The following is a 16,598-nucleotide window of genomic DNA, read 5'->3' as shown; positions in this document are numbered from 1 at the left end:
CTTCTACACTCAGCACAGCATCAGGAGTGCAGGTGCCATACTTGACTCAAACAAACACCTGCAGTCTTCTACCTAAGAGGTACCTAGTTGATCTGGTGTACGCCCTCTGTATGCCTACAAATTTTCTCTTGTCATCCCATCTACACCATTAATGAACCAATAGGACTAGAAATAAGACTGTAATGGTATTGTTCACAGTGGATTTTGACATGAGTACCGTACCTAAACTACCTAAGCTTAGACTGCTAATCTCCTATCTGTCTAAGTGAGGTACCTAGGTAGGATATCTGAGCACATCTTGTATACCTTATTATTTAAAGCATGAAATTTAGCTCGTACGCCTACGCTTTTGCTGATCCGGAGAACGAGGTACCTGGGTAGGCACCTAAAGTCAAGACATTGTACCGCTGTTACTATCGTCGGCCCCCCTCTCCGACGTGGTTCTGGCATCATTACCAGTGCTACTTCCGCCGCTATCGTAACATAATCTTGCCAGCATTTCCTCCATCCTTGACGCTGTACGCTCCAGCGTGTCTAAACGGCTGCTTAAATCCCCAATTTCCGACGACTCACTCATGACCGCTCGTATCTGCTCTGTCAGAGCACCATATGGAGCTATGGAATCTCTGCGACTCGGCGTTTTGGGTTGTGGTGGCTGGTTCTGCTCATTGTCTTGACTCTTATTCGACTTTACCGTCGAACTTTGTTGTCGAGCAAACTGCCTTCTAATCATATGGTGTGTCAGCTCATCATCGACAGCAATGTCGTTCGTAACCGAATCCGGCGGAGGAATATCAAAAACGGCTTGGATGTCCCCGTGGCTTGTTATCCTCCACTTCTCCCAAAACCAGCTTCGGTTACGGCGTTTCTTTGGTAGCTGCTCTGTAGGGTATCCCACCAACTGCGTATCCGACCATAAGAGCCGCCTCTCTACCACAGCGATGAGTAATAGCACTGGTAGATTGATCGTCCTGACTGTTGCTACATGAATCTTATGGAACCAACGAGGGCTAACCAAGAATCTCATTGGAACAAATACGAACAGTGCGATTATATTGAACGGGGGTTGGTACGCGAATATAGCGTCGCTTTTAACACCTTCGAGCGTCAAGACTGATTTTCGAAACTGGATCTCGGCGGTAGCGTTGGATACAATGGTGCTGAAAGTGTTCGAGAGCATGGAAACCAAGATCGTCAAAAATAGCGTGTTACCCAAGAATGCGAATGTGACTATCAGGGTTGGCCCTAGGAGCCAGTGAAAGTCCGTCTGCAGAATACGGCATTAGGAAACCAGTAATAACAAACACTTTCGACTTCACTTACAGAACGTGAGATACCAGTGCCGTCCAAGCCAAACCAAATCCAAAGCATCCATTTACTGATGACACTGGGTATCGTCAGTTTATGAAGTTCCCGAGTGATTGGAGCACTTACACGATATTATGGCGCCCTTCTGCTAGCCACACCATGGAAAGTAAGAATCCACAAAAACACCTAGTCATTATTAGTTTCCCAGATTTCATCAAGTATTAGGGTACTGACCAGGCTGCCAATGCGGTAAGCAGGGTGAAATCGGCCATCATAGATCGTAAGGACAAGAACACTAAATTGTCTGATAATAGGTTGAATGCTAGTCGAGGTACCAGCACTGGTGCCCCCATTGCAAGCACGTCAAGAGCTTGTTGACCAGGTTCTGGCTGGCCGGTATTCCAACCATATATCCTCAAACCCAAATACACCCAGTATACCAGCGTGAAAATGACATCCAGAAATGACCAAAGATTTTGTGTGTATACGTTCCTGTTGTCCTCCTTAGTAAATAATCACGAGAAAGGGTCCGAACTAATTTACCATCCATGGGCTAAAATTGTTGCAAATTGGTCAAGAACCCAGCCGAACGCGTAGACTGAAAATGCGATTTCATAAACGCTTAGATAGTTCGGGTTCCGCTCAAGCATGAATAGGAGATATAAAGTGAGGAGGACAATGAACTGGGTTATTTCCAATGTATTCCTAGTACGGGGCACTACCAGTCGGTACTGGTTAAGCAAAGGCGCTTCGCGTGGTTCGTATAATGAGATGGGCCTTTGCTTGTATCGGTCCGGTATCATATCCAGCTACTGATGTCAGTAATCATTCAAGTGACCGTAGACTTGATTTATAATAAACCATCATCTGCCGGAAGGGTGACCGATGGCTTAGACTGAACGAGGGGAGGGGTATCGATCACATACTGTTCATATTGTTAGTCCTAGCAAAACTGATATGCGGAAAGAATGAGTTAACGCAACGAGACTGAATCGTTTTCATACGTACCAAAAGTGGTTGGTGTATAAATGACTTGTCCAATGTAAATTGCGTTGACACTAATATATGTGAGCTTCGTAACAAGTCCCTAGCTGGCACAACTTACACTTTCTGGCAGTGTGTGGAACTAAGAAAGTGCTTGCTACTACTTAGAATAGCTACCTCCAGTGCCGGTAAAGTTCTATTTTGGCTCCACGAGGGCCCAAGATAGGCTTGTTCACGAATCTCCTCCGGGGCATTCTGGAACGGCCCGAACCCGGTAACTAAGATATTGGCTAAAAGAAGGAGTCCTTCGGAGCCCGGATTGTCATCACCAAAACGTCTCAGAATGCGAGTGGCCACAAGCTCGCAGAGAGTTGCACGTGTGAAATAAACATTTTGCCTATTGGTCATGTGTTCCTGTTCATGAAGAAATTGAGCGCGGTTTACGAGCAAGCAATAAACTAGGTTTACTATTAGTTCAGTTTCCACAATCTATAGCAACGCATACCGGGAACAAAAATGCAAGGTATAAGAGAAAATTTCATATGGCGAGTTAGTAGTACACATACCGATAGAAATGTCATTTTGTTCGTACAGCTTGTCTACTAGCGGCCGAATGACTGAAATATTAAGCCGAATGTCTGATAACTGCTCAGGAGTGAGAAAGTCTTCAACTATACTGATGACGTCCCTTCGTATCCGATGGATGTTCGTATATACTGGTAGGTGAGCGTGGGCATTCGTTTCGCTACTAGACAGTGGCTCTTGTTCTAAGGGGTTGCCGAAAATATTGTGGCTTAAGAGAGGCTGGTTTTCAGACTCTTGAAGTCGAACTGTCCGTCGGCGAGTGTTGGACATTATTTCGCTCTGGCAATTAATACTTAAAGAGAATCTCAGATTTGCATTTAGTCCATCAGGTTGCAATATCTCGAGGAGCCTTAATCGCCGAAGTTATTGGACATGCGCAAAATAACATCCAATTTCCTATCTCAAGGCCGTTGTTCCTACTTAGCCATGAGAGAAATAAGACTCTAATTAAGATGCTGCGTAGTATCCGAATGCCTATTTGTGATTTGTGGACTGTTGTTGATGTTGTTGTTGTTGTGGTAGTTGAGAAATAGTGTTGTTAGTGAGGCGAGAAGGATTGAAGCCTGAAAGTCCTGCGAATTGGCGTGATAGGTGTATATTTTCGTAGTGAATACGGCGCAGACAACAAGTTGGCTATGACATAGTTAAGTGTTTACTTTCAAAGTTTGTAGTTTGTAGCTATCATCTAGACTTGGGATGGTTTTGGGCTATTTGGGTTTTAGTTTTCACTTGTCACGGGAGGTTTATTCGCTAGCCCCTTCTTCAGATGTATCGGTATAACTTTTTAAGTTTGATATTAGCATTGATGCATTGATGGCTGCACATTGACGTCGACGGGGCTTTTGTTTCACAAAACAAGGTATACCTTAAGTACCTAGGTCGGTATGCAAGATGTAATATCTAACTTGGCTTGCTTATTTATTAGGGGGCCGAGGTGGTACTGCAGCAAGTAAACAGCAAATAAACAGCAAATAAAATGATGATAAGATAAGGATAGTTCGTGCTCCATTAGGGAAAGTCGGCAAGGCTACCAATTGTTAATTAACCAGTTCAATCTTAGGATGCTCAAATAAGCAACAGCTCCTCTCCTCAACGTAAGGATTGGTTACCGACCTCTCCAAATTACAACTATAATGGTATGGCCGTTCACTTCTACCTCTGGAAAGGACGGTGATTCTTCGAAGCGACCAGTCTCTTGGTCCGAAAGTCTAAACGGGACCGACTGGGAACATTATAAAGACCCTAGAAATTGGGTTCCAACTTTACTTGTGACAACAACCGTTGTCGCGTCCCTTCAAATCTATCGGTCATACTTGCGTCGCATTCCCGGCACCGTTCATATCCGACCGAATTTTTTCAGGAAGAGAAGCATTTTTGGCCAAGTTACGAGTGTCGGAGATGGAGATAATTTCCATTTATATCACACGCCTGGTGGTCGTCTAGCGGGGTGGGGTTGGCTTCGAAATGTCCCAGTCAAGAGAAGCGAACTGAAGAATAAGACAGTAAGTTGGCCATTTACCCTAGGTATCTATGTGGTGGCCTTTCTGTATCTGACTCTTAAATAATTTAGATTCCTATACGTATCGCTGGTATCGATGCACCGGAAGGTGCTCACTTCGGACGACCTGCCCAACCATTCTCAACAGATGCACTTGTCTGGTTATCCGACTATATACTCGGGCGGAGGGTGCGAGCTAAGATTTATAGGCGCGACCAGTATGATCGTGTCGTCGCTACCGTATATGTAAGACGGTTCATCTTTCGCCGCGATGTTGGATTGGAAATGTTGAAGCAAGGTCTGGCTACAACATACGAGGCTAAGACCGGTGCGGAATTCGGTGGTCTTGAGGAGAAATACAAGGCTGCCGAGAGCAAAGCAAAGGCTGCGAAGCGAGGGATGTGGGGTGGTAACCCGCAATTCTTTGAAAGCCCTCGCGATTATAAGACCCGAATGGGCGTAGGGGAACCGCAAAAATAGTCGCACCAAGTTATGAGATATGAATGTTTTCAATTGAATCGGCTCTTCCTGACCTTCATACTCGGTGACTTAGGTTATCGAAGAGACTTAAACATAAAGCGGAGTTGGAGGAGTGCAATAGGAGATGATCCATGGGCGGATCTCCGTACTGTATTCTCTCTCGGAGCTTCTCACAGCAAGTAATATAGTGTGGTATTACTACTTGAGTTGAGCCCCAACCTGGGGTTACGTTAATGTATCTTGCATCTTGCATCTTGCATCTTGTTTCGACGAACCCCAAATTTGCGCAGTCCCAATTTTCTCTTGTCTATGGTTTTTATCATCGATATTTGTGACCTACCTATTATCATGTTCCCGTTGCCTGTATACCTTAGGTACCTAAGTACCTAAGCTTGATATTACGATGGCGGCAAGGTACATAATTATAAAAGATCCTATGGGCTAAAATTGGAAGGAGTTCTTGCTGAACAAGTCTGTCATTGGTCCGCTTTTCGATACTAGAGGCCCTCCGAATGTACTATGTAAGCCTCTAATTTATACTTAACACTGGACCTACATGCCTTTTACGATGTACATGTTTATTCTAGGTACCTACTCAACTAGGTAAGATGTCTTGCTCTATTGAACTATCTAGGTACGTACATGTAAGGTCTGGTTATACGATGAAACATTTCCTTATTCTCGGGGATTACGCAATTGTCATTCTCGCTACCGAAGGTTATCTTGTTAAAAAACCTATCGTTATGCTGCATAAATACGGGATCAACTGGTGTAATGATGAGAATAGCTAGGAACACGAGGAAACCGCCTGTGGGACCTTGCTCAGACCAGATCCCACCTTTGGTCCTCATTTTATCGGCCACTTGCAGTTGGTCGATGAGACTAAGCTCGTTACAGATTTGGAAAAAGATGAGATTGTGGCTTCCCTCAGGAATAATCCCTGTAAAGGCCCCTTACGGACAGCATGTGGATTTATTTGTGCAAGGCGTGCATTTGTACATCGGGGGAGCCAAGCTCTAGGCTGCCCGCAGAAATTGCGCTACTGCAGGTGCTGACCTCCCAAGCCTCCCTTTTTTGAACTTTCTGTTCTTCTTAGCCTTTTCCTATTGTTGCATGTTGGCTGTTTTTTCTACTGTTCGACGTTGGACAGCGAAGACGGAAAAAACACCAAAGAGTATTGTCACTCCTTTTACCTTGTTATTACTCTAGGGTTAATACGCGAAGCGTGCAACAATATCTTGTTGCACTATTCTCGCCCATACGGCATTTCCTTTTTTTCCCACTACAATCGTTTTCATTTTTAGTCACTCGTTCGCGTTTTTCTGACGATCCAATTAACACACGTCCCCCTAATAAACCCCTGATCTGAGGAACAGCATTATCCGGCAGACTACGTTTGACGGCAATAAATTCTGGGACAGTTAAGACAACAAGTACGATCGCGTCGTCAGCGTTTCCCATATTCACTCATTTTACTACCTATAGGATTAATACAACATCCCCCACGTCGCTCGTTTCCGAAGACTCACTGCTAGAAACACTTGCCAAAAAAAATTAACTAGCCCTAGCATATTGACCTAAGCTAGTTCCCTGTCATTGTCGAGTTTCTGCTCCTGAAGCATCTAACTAAAAACAAAAATCAAGTTAAACAATCCCGTTTGAGAAATCGGGATTTGGTGATTGCCTAGCAATAGGATATCATCATTACTTCTACTTGTCGCAGTAGCACAGCTGTCAGTACACATCACTCCTGAAGTGATACCATCGAACAACTGTTACATTGTGCTTTGGTATCAGTCGAGAACTGGTTAGTGATAAGCCTCCCTTCGTTCTAGTTACACTTCATAAATGTTTTGAGCGAGCTTGGGGTTATCTCGTTATTTTCGTGCTGCAGAGAAATTGTTTGCTTGTTGTGTTGATATCGTCATTTCTTCCAATGACAAGACTTGCCTTGATCTCGATTTGAATTCCTTTTTCGAAGCAAGGCTACTTTAGGTTAAAATTGGGGGAAATCTTAGTGGTTGACGTGAGCTAATAGGGTACCAGTGCAGGCATCACCCCACCCTAGTGACAACACACTTTAGGCACTTGGGTACTGGAGCACAGCCCATTCCACTTATTACTTACTACCTCTAGACCCAGGTACTCGCTAAAGCACCACTTTCCCCTACATCTTGGAACTCGAGGAGACGACGCAATCTACCCGACGACGGCCGAGTACAATAATAAAAAGTCAGTTGAGAGTGCAATCTTAATCTTAATTGATTTAACTCGTCGCCTCGGGATCCCCGTCAGTCCACTCATTTGGTTTTTGTTTTCGACGCCGAACTTGCATTCTCAAGAATTAATTATTTCGCAACAACACAACAAGTCGCGACATCTTAATCTGCACCTACCTATTAACCTCTAATTTTAGTTTCGTTTCCGCCCGCGCACTGTATATCGCTTTCTTCGAGGTTATGGACTCCGTCGGAAAATAGGACGTTTGCGCAGTGTTGGAGACCGAGGTTTTCGTCAATAGGGAATCTCTAATTAGGGCATTGTCGAAACACGGGCACGTCGCCCTTCCGCCGGACCCTAAGGCAAACGAACAATGAAAATAGCATTCCGTCTAAGCAGCGCTACGCGCGGTCATACCACGATATCATCGGCATGGTTCCTTGCTCTCACTTCTTTCGCGTCGCTATCGGGAGCGATCACCTTTAATCAGATACCTGATGCGAATCTTGATACAAGTCAACTTGGAAGGGTTGGGATCGCTGGTGACTTTAGCGGCATTTCTCTCTACCAATACGATAGGCAGACCGAGTTGCCTTTCAGTTCTAATGGATCTGAACAGCTCTTGACACGCCTTCCAAATGGGGTATTTGTCAACCTTCTAGAAGCGGACGCATCTATCCAAACAATGTGCATGTTTCAAGGGCAGCTTATCTTGGGTGGTAACTTCACAAGTTTAGGAGGAGTACAATCGCCGGGAATTGCATCTTTTGACCTCGATACCTCCAAGGTGACTCCTCTAGCTAATCTTTCAGGTCAAGTTAACAGCTTGTTATGTGATGATGAAGCTGGCAAGGTCTATGTTGGTGGTAGTTTTAGGGCGGTAGACTCAACCAACGCGATTACGTGGCTTGCGTCGAAAAGCTGGGCTAGCTTGCCGTTTGCAGGTTTTAATGGGCCCGTCAACTCCATTACGAAGGCGCCCACAGGTCATATAATCTTCGGAGGAAGTTTTACGGGCCTAGGAAATACGAGCACGCCGAGCACACCTGATGGCCAGGTTATCAATCTTTCTACCGCGACCATCGAAGCCGATCAGAGCACGTCGGCGGCAGGTTTCAGTGACCCAAAGAACATTGTTTGCAAGACAAATGGAACGGATGGCTCTGGTGATACTTGGCTCTTGCAGGATAATACACCAGGGGCATGGAGGGCTACTTTTAACTACGGCTTTGAACCTACCAAGCTTCGTCTATGGAATACTCACCAGGACGGCCGGGGAACTCGGACCTGGAGGTTCACAGCGCTGCCACTGAATGGCATCATGAATTTCACATACATCGACCCGGTAACTAAGCGCAACTCTACATGTACCAGCGAGTGCCCCCTTAGCGATGATCCTTCCGTCAAATTCCAGGATTTTCATTTTGTAAACCGACTTGGGATGAACGCATTCAGACTTGACATTTCTGCTTGGTACGGTAATGGTGGGGGGCTAGCTGGTATCGAATTATTCCAAGATGATATCTTCGCCTTCGCGATTAATGACTTCAACGAACCTAGTTGCGCTAATACCTCAACTCCTTCGACGGCAACAACCACGGGAACCTGGACTGTGACTCCGTCGGGACTGAGCAATGCTCAATATCTATCAGCCCAGTTGTCGAAGCCGGTCTCCTCCGATGCTGCCTCCGTTGTCTTCTACCCGGATATCAAAGAATCGGGAGAGTATATCATCAAGTTGTATACGCCTGGGTGCCTCCAGGATAATACTTGCTTAAGGCGTGGTCAGATACAGGTATCGGGCACGTTGACGTCTAGTGGTGCCAATCGGACTATGGACCCGAGGGTACTGTATCAAACAAATGAGTACGACAAATATGATCAACTTCATATCGGTTCTGTTGACGCTAGCTCGAGCTCCTTCAAGCCTAGTATTACGTTGTCACCTGTTGCCGGTCAATCGCAGTCTATTCCCGGCGACGATTTCGTGATGGTGGCTCAGAGAGTTGGATTTGAGCTTCTGAACTCTACCAGTGGCCTGAATGGGTTATTCGAATATGACCCTAGTCAGGCCACAGTGGATACCTCCGACTTTTCCAATTCCGCTTTCATCAAGCTTAGTTCTTCGTTTGAGCCGAAATCTGCGGTAACGTCGTTGGTTGCTAGCAATGACCGAACTTATATTGGTGGTAACTTCACCTCGGATGATGACCGTAACATTGTTGCTATTGACAATAACGGGAGAACTCTGGCCCTTGACGGTGGTATTAATGGTGAAGTCCTATCGATGTATTTGGATGGCAGTAGTCTATTCGTTGGCGGCCGGTTCAGCAATACTCAAAATGGGTCAACGCCAGGATTGGCAAACGTAGCAGTTTATGACAGCTCAAGTAACCACTGGTCGCCCCTGGGGGCCGGCGTGGATGGAACCGTTACGAGTATTGTGCCGACAACGTTGAACATCAGTGGGAATGCAGCAGAAGACGTCATCGCCTTGGCTGGTCAATTTACACACCTGCTTGCGTTCGACAATAACGATGCTGCTGAGGTGCATGGCTTTGCCATCTGGGTCAAATCGCAAAACAACTGGCTGCAGAACTTGAATACACCAGTTCCATTTTTGGACGGCGTCCTTACTACGGCGGTAGCGGTATCGGGTAATGAAACATTATATACTGGATCAATATCCTCTCAGGTCCTTCGTGCATACGGTGCTACAACCGTATCTAACGGATTTGGCAGCTTTCCTATCAAAATCCACCCGCCAGCTAGTCAGTCTAGCATCTCTGCGGATGGACTCTCAAAGCGTGCGGACCTACAGAGTAGCACCGATACCATTTCTGGCGTCGTCACGGGAGCATTCTATGAAAACGATGGGAGAAATATCACAGTCCTTGGCGGGCACTTCATCGCCAACGCGTCTAACGGTTCAACTATTTACAACCTAGCATTCATCGACGGTGCGGATTCTAACTCTGTGACGGGGATGGGCGCTGAGATATCCGAAAGTTCAACATTCTTATCATTGGCAATTGATGGCGACAACCTCTATGCTGGCGGGCGAGTCAACGGCACTGCTCAGGGATCTTCTGTCAATGGTCTCGTTACGTATAACCTTGCATCAAAGTCATTAGGCCCGCAGCCCCCCGCTCTTGCTGGCAACAACGTAGTTGTCACCTCTATCACTGTCCGTCCGAATACCAGTGATATCTACGTTGCCGGTTCTTTCGAGAGGGCAGGTTCACTTCCCTGTCCTAGTGTCTGTCTTTTTAGCACCGGAACTAGTCAGTGGAATCGACCTGGGTTTGAACTTGGCGGCGATGTTAAGTGCACGATGTGGTCCAGCGGTTCAGTTCTGCTTGCGGGCGGCAATCTGACCGTTAATGATAACGTGGCCTTTTTGGCTTCCTACGACGCCTCGAATTCTCAATGGAGCTTATACACGGGTGCCTCGGGCCTACCGGGCCCTGTAAATGCTTTAACTGCTGCAAGCAGCGATGATACGCAGATTTGGGTTACCGGCACGCAGTCTGATGGTTCCACCTATCTGATGAAGTATGATGGTTCGTCTTGGAAATCTGCTAGTGTCACGTTCGATCGGGGTACCGTAATCAGCAGCTTACAGATGTTTACTGTAACTCAATCTCATGACTCATCTGATCTTATTGCGTCCGACCAAGTCCTCCTAATGACCGGCTCCATTGCGATACCAGGATTTGGCACAGCATCCAGTGCCATCTTTAACGGTACGGAGATCCGGCCTTATGCACTTACCTCGAAAGTTGATGGCACAGCTGGATCGATTTCCCGGGTCTTCGTACAGAGGGAGAACTTCTTCACCTCCCACGGTAAGTTCGAATTGTAAATGCGCATTTTGGTATGTACTAACTTTATCATCAGGTGATAGTGGTATGCCAGTCGTGTTCGTGGCTCTCATCGGCTTAGCCATTTCCTTAGGCCTCATAGTGCTTATTGTGCTTGCTGGTCTTGCATTGGACCGATATCGCAAGAAGCGCGAGGGTTATGTCCCAGCTCCAACATCCATGTTCGATCGCGGTAGCGGTATGCAACGAATACCGCCGCACGAGCTACTTAATTCCTTAAGTCAAGGTAGACCGGGAGCTCCTACTGTTTGAAGCGTCTCGTCAACAAGATTACTTTGATACTATGGGATTGGTATGATTGAGCACAAGATGGAGGCATTTCCTTTGATCCAATAATCTTTATACAAAACGTATTACAATGTTTAGAATCGAAAAAAAAAATAGACCCAACTACTACGGGAAATCAGCAAATCGATAAGATATCGGAGATACCCAATCGACAAGGAGACCTGTCGATGCAAAGAAATTAGGAGATTGGGGAGGAAGTAAAGAGGGAAAGAAAAAGATCCGCAACGGATTTACTAATCTTTGGCGGCTTCACGAATGACGACAACGCCAACAATTTTAATGTTTACATGCCTAGTTATCTTCACACACACATGTGTTACTAGCCTTCACTACCGTCCTTTGTATATTTTTTTCAATTACCTTGCAGCCCCGCCCCCCGGTTGCTATGGAAAGGGTCTGTACCGGTGCAGACTCGGAGGACAGTAGGTTGGTGGTATTTTTGATAGGAAGGGTGAACATATTTCACGGAAGTTCAGGGTTGAGTAAACCAAGGGGTGGGGGTGTTATATCTCAGAGTGAGAAGAGATGATGGAAGGATTCGGCTGAACTTGGCTTGATGCTGAGCAATCATTTACACCTTATGTGGGTGATAAAGTTACGTAGTAGGTAATCTACATAGTAACTAACTGCTTTCAAATTGCTGTGTGAATTTTGCTATGTGACACCTGTGCAAGTAGGTATATGTAACAAATGTAGGTATTATAAGTTGTAATAAAATATGAATGTACTTCGTAAACCGTAATGTATGTATATGTCAATATATGTAGGTATGTACAATATTAAATATGCATAATACTAGCCACGGGCGGGTTGCCACATTTTCCAAGTCCGCCACTTTTCCCTAAGGCGACAAATCAGGATTAGTGACTAATGTAGCTGGTGCAAAGTGGAACCTACCTAATCCAACAATTACCTTTTCCCTTATCACTCACCATTTAGAGCCTCGTCAGTGCATGAAATCTTGTTCACCTTCAACCCCAGCCTTCCCCCTTCGCGCTTTCATCTAAAAGAAAAGGTCAAGACAGCGTCCGGCTGAACTGTTCATCATGTCAGACGCTGACTTTGACACCGTTAGAAAGCTCCAAGCTGAGCGGAACGCTGCTGCAGCTGCTAAACAAGGGTCGCGCGGTCGAGACCCCAAGAACCAGCGATCTGACAGTTCAACTAAGGCAAAGCTTACCGAGTCCTTCGACACCGAGCTCTACGACCGCGACGGAGATGACAAATATGCAGGATATCTCACATCTATCCCCGCCGCCGATGGGGAAGATGAGGAGATGGAAGATGCTGATAACTCGCGTCGTTTAGTTGGCCAGTACACCGCGACGCGTGCCCAGATCGACGAATTCGCCCACGGCAATGGAGTCGAAGAGGATGACCCCTTCGCAGGAAGAGGCGAAAACAGCACAAGGATAATCGACCGCGAAACTGACTACCAGAAACGTCGCTTCGATCGTGTTCTTACCCCAACCAGAGCCGATGCCTTCAATCGCCAAGGAGGTGCAGCAGAAGGAGACACATATCGAGATATCATGGAACGTAGAGAAATAGAAAGAGAAGAAGAGAGGGTCAAGCGTGCTATTCAAGCGAAGCGAGAAGGGAAAGAAATCGACGGCAGTCACGAAGCAACGCTGAAGGATGGAGATAAAGAGAACACAGACGCTGGGTCTACTGAAGCAGCGACAACTGGGCGAAAGCGCAAGAAGAGGTGGGATGTTTCTTCAACTGCTGTAGACGAACCTTCATCTGAGTCTACAGAAGGGAAAGCCAAGAGATCCAGATGGGACCAAGCACCATCGCTTCCTACCCCCGGCGCGGTTGACGGTGCCAAAAAAAGATCTAGGTGGGATCAAGCACCCTCTGCAACCCCCGTCGGTGCTAGCGGTCTAGCTACACCAATGCACACATCCTCACTTGGTGTTGGCGCAGTGAAGTCAGATATATCCGGCCCTGGTGGCGTGCTCGGTGATGAAGAATTGAATGTGCTCCTTCCAGGTGAAGAGCAGGGCTATAAGATTCTTGACCCTCCGTCAGGATATCCTACCGGACATGCCCCTCTCCATAGAGTTGCGGCTACACCGCTTCCACCAAATTACGGTGGTTTCATGATGCAGGATCCGGAGAGCACAAGATTAGGAGGAAGCCAGATGCCCAAAGAAATTCCTGGCGTTGGTGAGCTACAATTTTTCAAGCAAGAAGATATGGCATACTTCGGCAAGTTAGCAGACGGCTCCGATGAAAATACTCTCAGCGTCGAAGAGCTAAAGGAGCGAAAAATTATGAGGCTTCTTCTGAAGATCAAGAACGGTACTCCTCCTATGCGAAAGACCGCTCTCAGACAACTTACAGATAATGCAAGGCAGTTCGGTGCTGGGGCTCTGTTCAACCAGATTCTCCCTCTTCTGATGGAGAAGACGCTAGAAGACCAAGAACGCCATCTACTCGTCAAGGTGATCGACCGTATCCTATGGAAGCTCGATGACCTTGTCCGTCCTTATGTACACAAAATCCTCGTCGTTATCGAACCGCTTCTTATCGACCAAGATTACTATGCGAGAGTTGAGGGTCGAGAGATTATCTCTAACCTCAGTAAGGCCGCCGGTCTCGCCACTATGATCAGCACGATGAGGCCTGATATCGATCACGTCGATGAGTACGTACGTAACACGACGGCGAGAGCTTTTGCTGTCGTGGCTTCAGCACTCGGCATTCCTGCGCTTTTACCTTTCTTACGAGCAGTATGTCGAAGCAAGAAGTCATGGCAAGCCCGACATACTGGTGTCAAAATTGTGCAACAAATTCCCATCCTGATGGGTTGTGCCGTACTACCTCACCTTAAAGGTCTTGTGGACTGCATAGGCCCGAACCTGAACGATGAGCAAACGAAGGTACGGACAGTTACTAGTTTGGCCATTGCTGCCCTTGCTGAAGCGTCCAACCCTTATGGTATTGAATGTTTCGACGATATTCTTAACCCTCTGTGGACAGGTGCGCGGAAGCAACGTGGTAAGGGTCTTGCCGGCTTTCTCAAAGCTGTCGGCTATATCATTCCCCTCATGGATGAAGAATATGCCAATTACTATACCTCACAAGTAATGGACATTCTTCTCCGAGAATTCTCGTCTCCGGATGAGGAGATGAAGAAGGTGGTACTGAAAGTTGTATCTCAGTGCGCGGGTACTGAGGGTGTAACAGCTGGGTACCTTAAGGAGCATGTTCTAGATGAGTTCTTCAAGAGTTTCTGGGTGAGACGAATGGCCCTAGATAAACGAAACTATCGACAAGTGGTACGTGAACCTCCTTGAACATATCTTTATTAATTGATGGCTAACATTAAAAATTACAGGTGGAAACAACAGTTGATATCGGCCAGAAGGTCGGCGCCAGCGAGATCCTGGAGCGAATCGTCGGCAACCTCAAAGATGAGAGCGAGGCTTACCGCAAGATGACTGTCGAGACCGTGGAAAAGGTAGTTGCCAGTCTAGGTGCGGCAGACATCGGCGAGAGATTGGAGGAGCGACTAATCGACGGCATTCTCCATTCCTTCCAGGAACAAAGTGTTGAAGATATCATCATGTTAAACGGCTTCGGTACAGTTGTTAACGCCCTAGGCACCCGGTGCAAGCCTTATCTACCTCAAATAGTGTCAACGATCTTGTGGCGTCTAAACAACAAATCCGCAACAATCCGTCAGCAAGCCGCGGATCTTATCAGCAGAATTGCCATAGTCATGAAGCAGTGCGGCGAAGATGCCCTTATGGGTAAGCTAGGTGTTGTCTTATACGAATACCTCGGAGAGGAGTACCCTGAAGTTCTCGGTTCGATTCTCTCGGCACTACGAAGCATTGTTACCGTAGTTGGTATCAGCCAAATGCAACCACCAATTAAAGACTTGCTACCGCGTCTCACTCCCATTTTACGAAATCGACACGAGAAGGTGCAGGAAAATACTATTGATCTTGTCGGCCGTATCGCCGATCGTGGACCCGAAAGTGTAAACGCAAGAGAATGGATGAGAATTTGCTTTGAGCTGCTAGATATGCTGAAAGCACACAAGAAGGGCATCCGAAGAGCAGCAAACAACACATTCGGTTTCATTGCGAAAGCTATCGGGCCGCAGGATGTGTTGGCCACCCTACTGAACAACCTTCGCGTCCAGGAGCGCCAGTCCCGAGTCTGCACGGCGGTTGCAATTGCTATCGTTGCTGAGACTTGTGCTCCTTTCACAGTGCTCCCTGCTCTGATGAACGAGTATAGGGTCCCTGAACTCAACGTACAGAATGGTGTGCTCAAATCGTTATCATTCCTTTTCGAATACATTGGAGAGATGGCCAAAGATTACGTCTACGCCGTCACACCGCTTTTGGAGGATGCCTTGATCGACCGCGATCAGGTGCATCGCCAGACGGCCGCATCCGTCGTTAAGCATATCGCACTCGGTGTCGTTGGTCTAGGTTGCGAAGATGCCATGGTGCATCTCCTGAACCTCCTTTGGCCCAACCTCTTTGAGACCAGTCCGCACGTTATCGACCGCATAGTAGAGGCTATCGAAGCAATCCGGATGGCGGTCGGACCCGGTCTTGTGCTAAATTACGTGTGGGCTGGTCTATTCCATCCCGCCCGTAAGGTACGACAGCCTTACTGGCGGCTCTACAACGACGCGTACGTGCAAGCTGCCGACGCCATGGTCCCGTACTACCCTAACCTGAGCGAGGACGGTATCGATAGGCCTGAGTTGGCTATCGTGCTATAGAGTTATTCCCCCCTTTTTTTCTTCTTCTTTTTTAAGTTAAAATGGCTAGTAAGTAGTATTATCCATTCAGCCACGTGAGTTCGGGACATCTGGCTGGCGTTGTACAGTAGATTCAAATCAAACCCAAAATAATGAGGAGTGCGTGTGTATGTGTGTGTGTGTGATGAGGGCCGAGTTGAAATAATAGCCGCGGCTGTTTCAATAGCAGAGATGGGTAGTCAAATCATCAATGGGGAGGCGATTCATGGGTGTTTATTGGGAAGGATTACGCATGCGTTAGGCGCTTTGCTTGTCTGCTGAATAAATATATTTATTTATTTCTTGCGGGAAACATATAACTACCGTGCCTAGAGGTTATGAATAGGGAGGAGCCTTTTATGTTTGACAGGCTTCTCCTCTCACTTGGATAATTCTTGGTTGTGTTGAAGTGTTTACTTAATGTAAAAGTCTTGAAAAAAAAAAAAAAAAAAAAAAAAAAAAAGGGGGGGGGGGGGGGGGGGGGGTTAAAAAAAATAAACCCCAAAGGGCACAGAAGAAAAAATAAAGAGACAAAAACAAGAAAAAACCAACAGTTCAATAAACCCCCGCGGGTTTTATA

At 46.6% G+C, this 16,598-nt stretch overlaps 5 protein-coding genes across 5 annotated transcripts; 3 read left to right on the top strand and 2 right to left on the bottom strand.

Annotated features, from left to right (window-relative positions):
* Window positions 1-57: 57 nt before the first annotated feature.
* F4812DRAFT_432225 (uncharacterized protein) lies at window positions 58-3,764 on the bottom strand. The gene is made up of 8 exons (XM_047934505.1): window positions 2,859-3,764; window positions 2,414-2,750; window positions 2,318-2,366; window positions 1,852-2,117; window positions 1,543-1,800; window positions 1,435-1,494; window positions 1,324-1,387; window positions 58-1,267 (listed from the first exon to the last, which is right to left on the bottom strand). The coding sequence occupies exons 1-8, from the start codon at window positions 3,145-3,147 to the stop codon at window positions 392-394; spliced, it is 2,199 nt and encodes a 732-aa protein (XP_047788935.1). The 5' UTR covers window positions 3,148-3,764; the 3' UTR covers window positions 58-391.
* On the top strand, window positions 3,765-5,206 carry F4812DRAFT_432224 (SNase-domain-containing protein). Its single transcript, XM_047934504.1, has 2 exons — window positions 3,765-4,379; window positions 4,448-5,206. Exons 1-2 carry the CDS (start codon window positions 4,011-4,013, stop codon window positions 4,853-4,855), a joined length of 777 nt encoding a protein of 258 aa, XP_047788934.1. The 5' UTR covers window positions 3,765-4,010; the 3' UTR covers window positions 4,856-5,206.
* A 200-nt stretch (window positions 5,207-5,406) lies between these two features.
* On the bottom strand, window positions 5,407-5,766 carry F4812DRAFT_432222 (uncharacterized protein). The gene has a single exon (XM_047934503.1). It carries the CDS (start codon window positions 5,704-5,706, stop codon window positions 5,482-5,484), a length of 225 nt encoding a protein of 74 aa, XP_047788933.1. The 5' UTR covers window positions 5,707-5,766; the 3' UTR covers window positions 5,407-5,481.
* Window positions 5,767-7,448: 1,682 nt separating this feature from the next.
* F4812DRAFT_460178 (cortical protein marker for cell polarity-domain-containing protein) lies at window positions 7,449-11,211 on the top strand (the record flags this gene model as incomplete). The annotated part of the gene is made up of 2 exons (XM_047937663.1): window positions 7,449-10,923; window positions 10,976-11,211. 2 exons carry the CDS (start codon window positions 7,449-7,451, stop codon window positions 11,209-11,211), a joined length of 3,711 nt encoding a protein of 1,236 aa, XP_047788932.1.
* Window positions 11,212-12,133: 922 nt separating this feature from the next.
* Window positions 12,134-16,459, top strand: F4812DRAFT_432219 (armadillo-type protein). The gene is made up of 2 exons (XM_047934502.1): window positions 12,134-14,534; window positions 14,594-16,459. The coding sequence occupies exons 1-2, from the start codon at window positions 12,294-12,296 to the stop codon at window positions 15,998-16,000; spliced, it is 3,648 nt and encodes a 1,215-aa protein (XP_047788931.1). The 5' UTR covers window positions 12,134-12,293; the 3' UTR covers window positions 16,001-16,459.
* Window positions 16,460-16,598: the final 139 nt, after the last annotated feature.

This window comes from Daldinia caldariorum (genome assembly GCF_022478825.1).
Source record: "Daldinia caldariorum strain CBS 122874 unplaced genomic scaffold F4812scaffold_11, whole genome shotgun sequence".
Lineage (NCBI taxonomy): Eukaryota > Fungi > Ascomycota > Sordariomycetes > Xylariales > Hypoxylaceae > Daldinia > Daldinia caldariorum.
The sequence above is the reverse complement of the archived record's forward strand: the minus strand, read 5'-3'. Positions and strand labels throughout refer to the sequence as shown.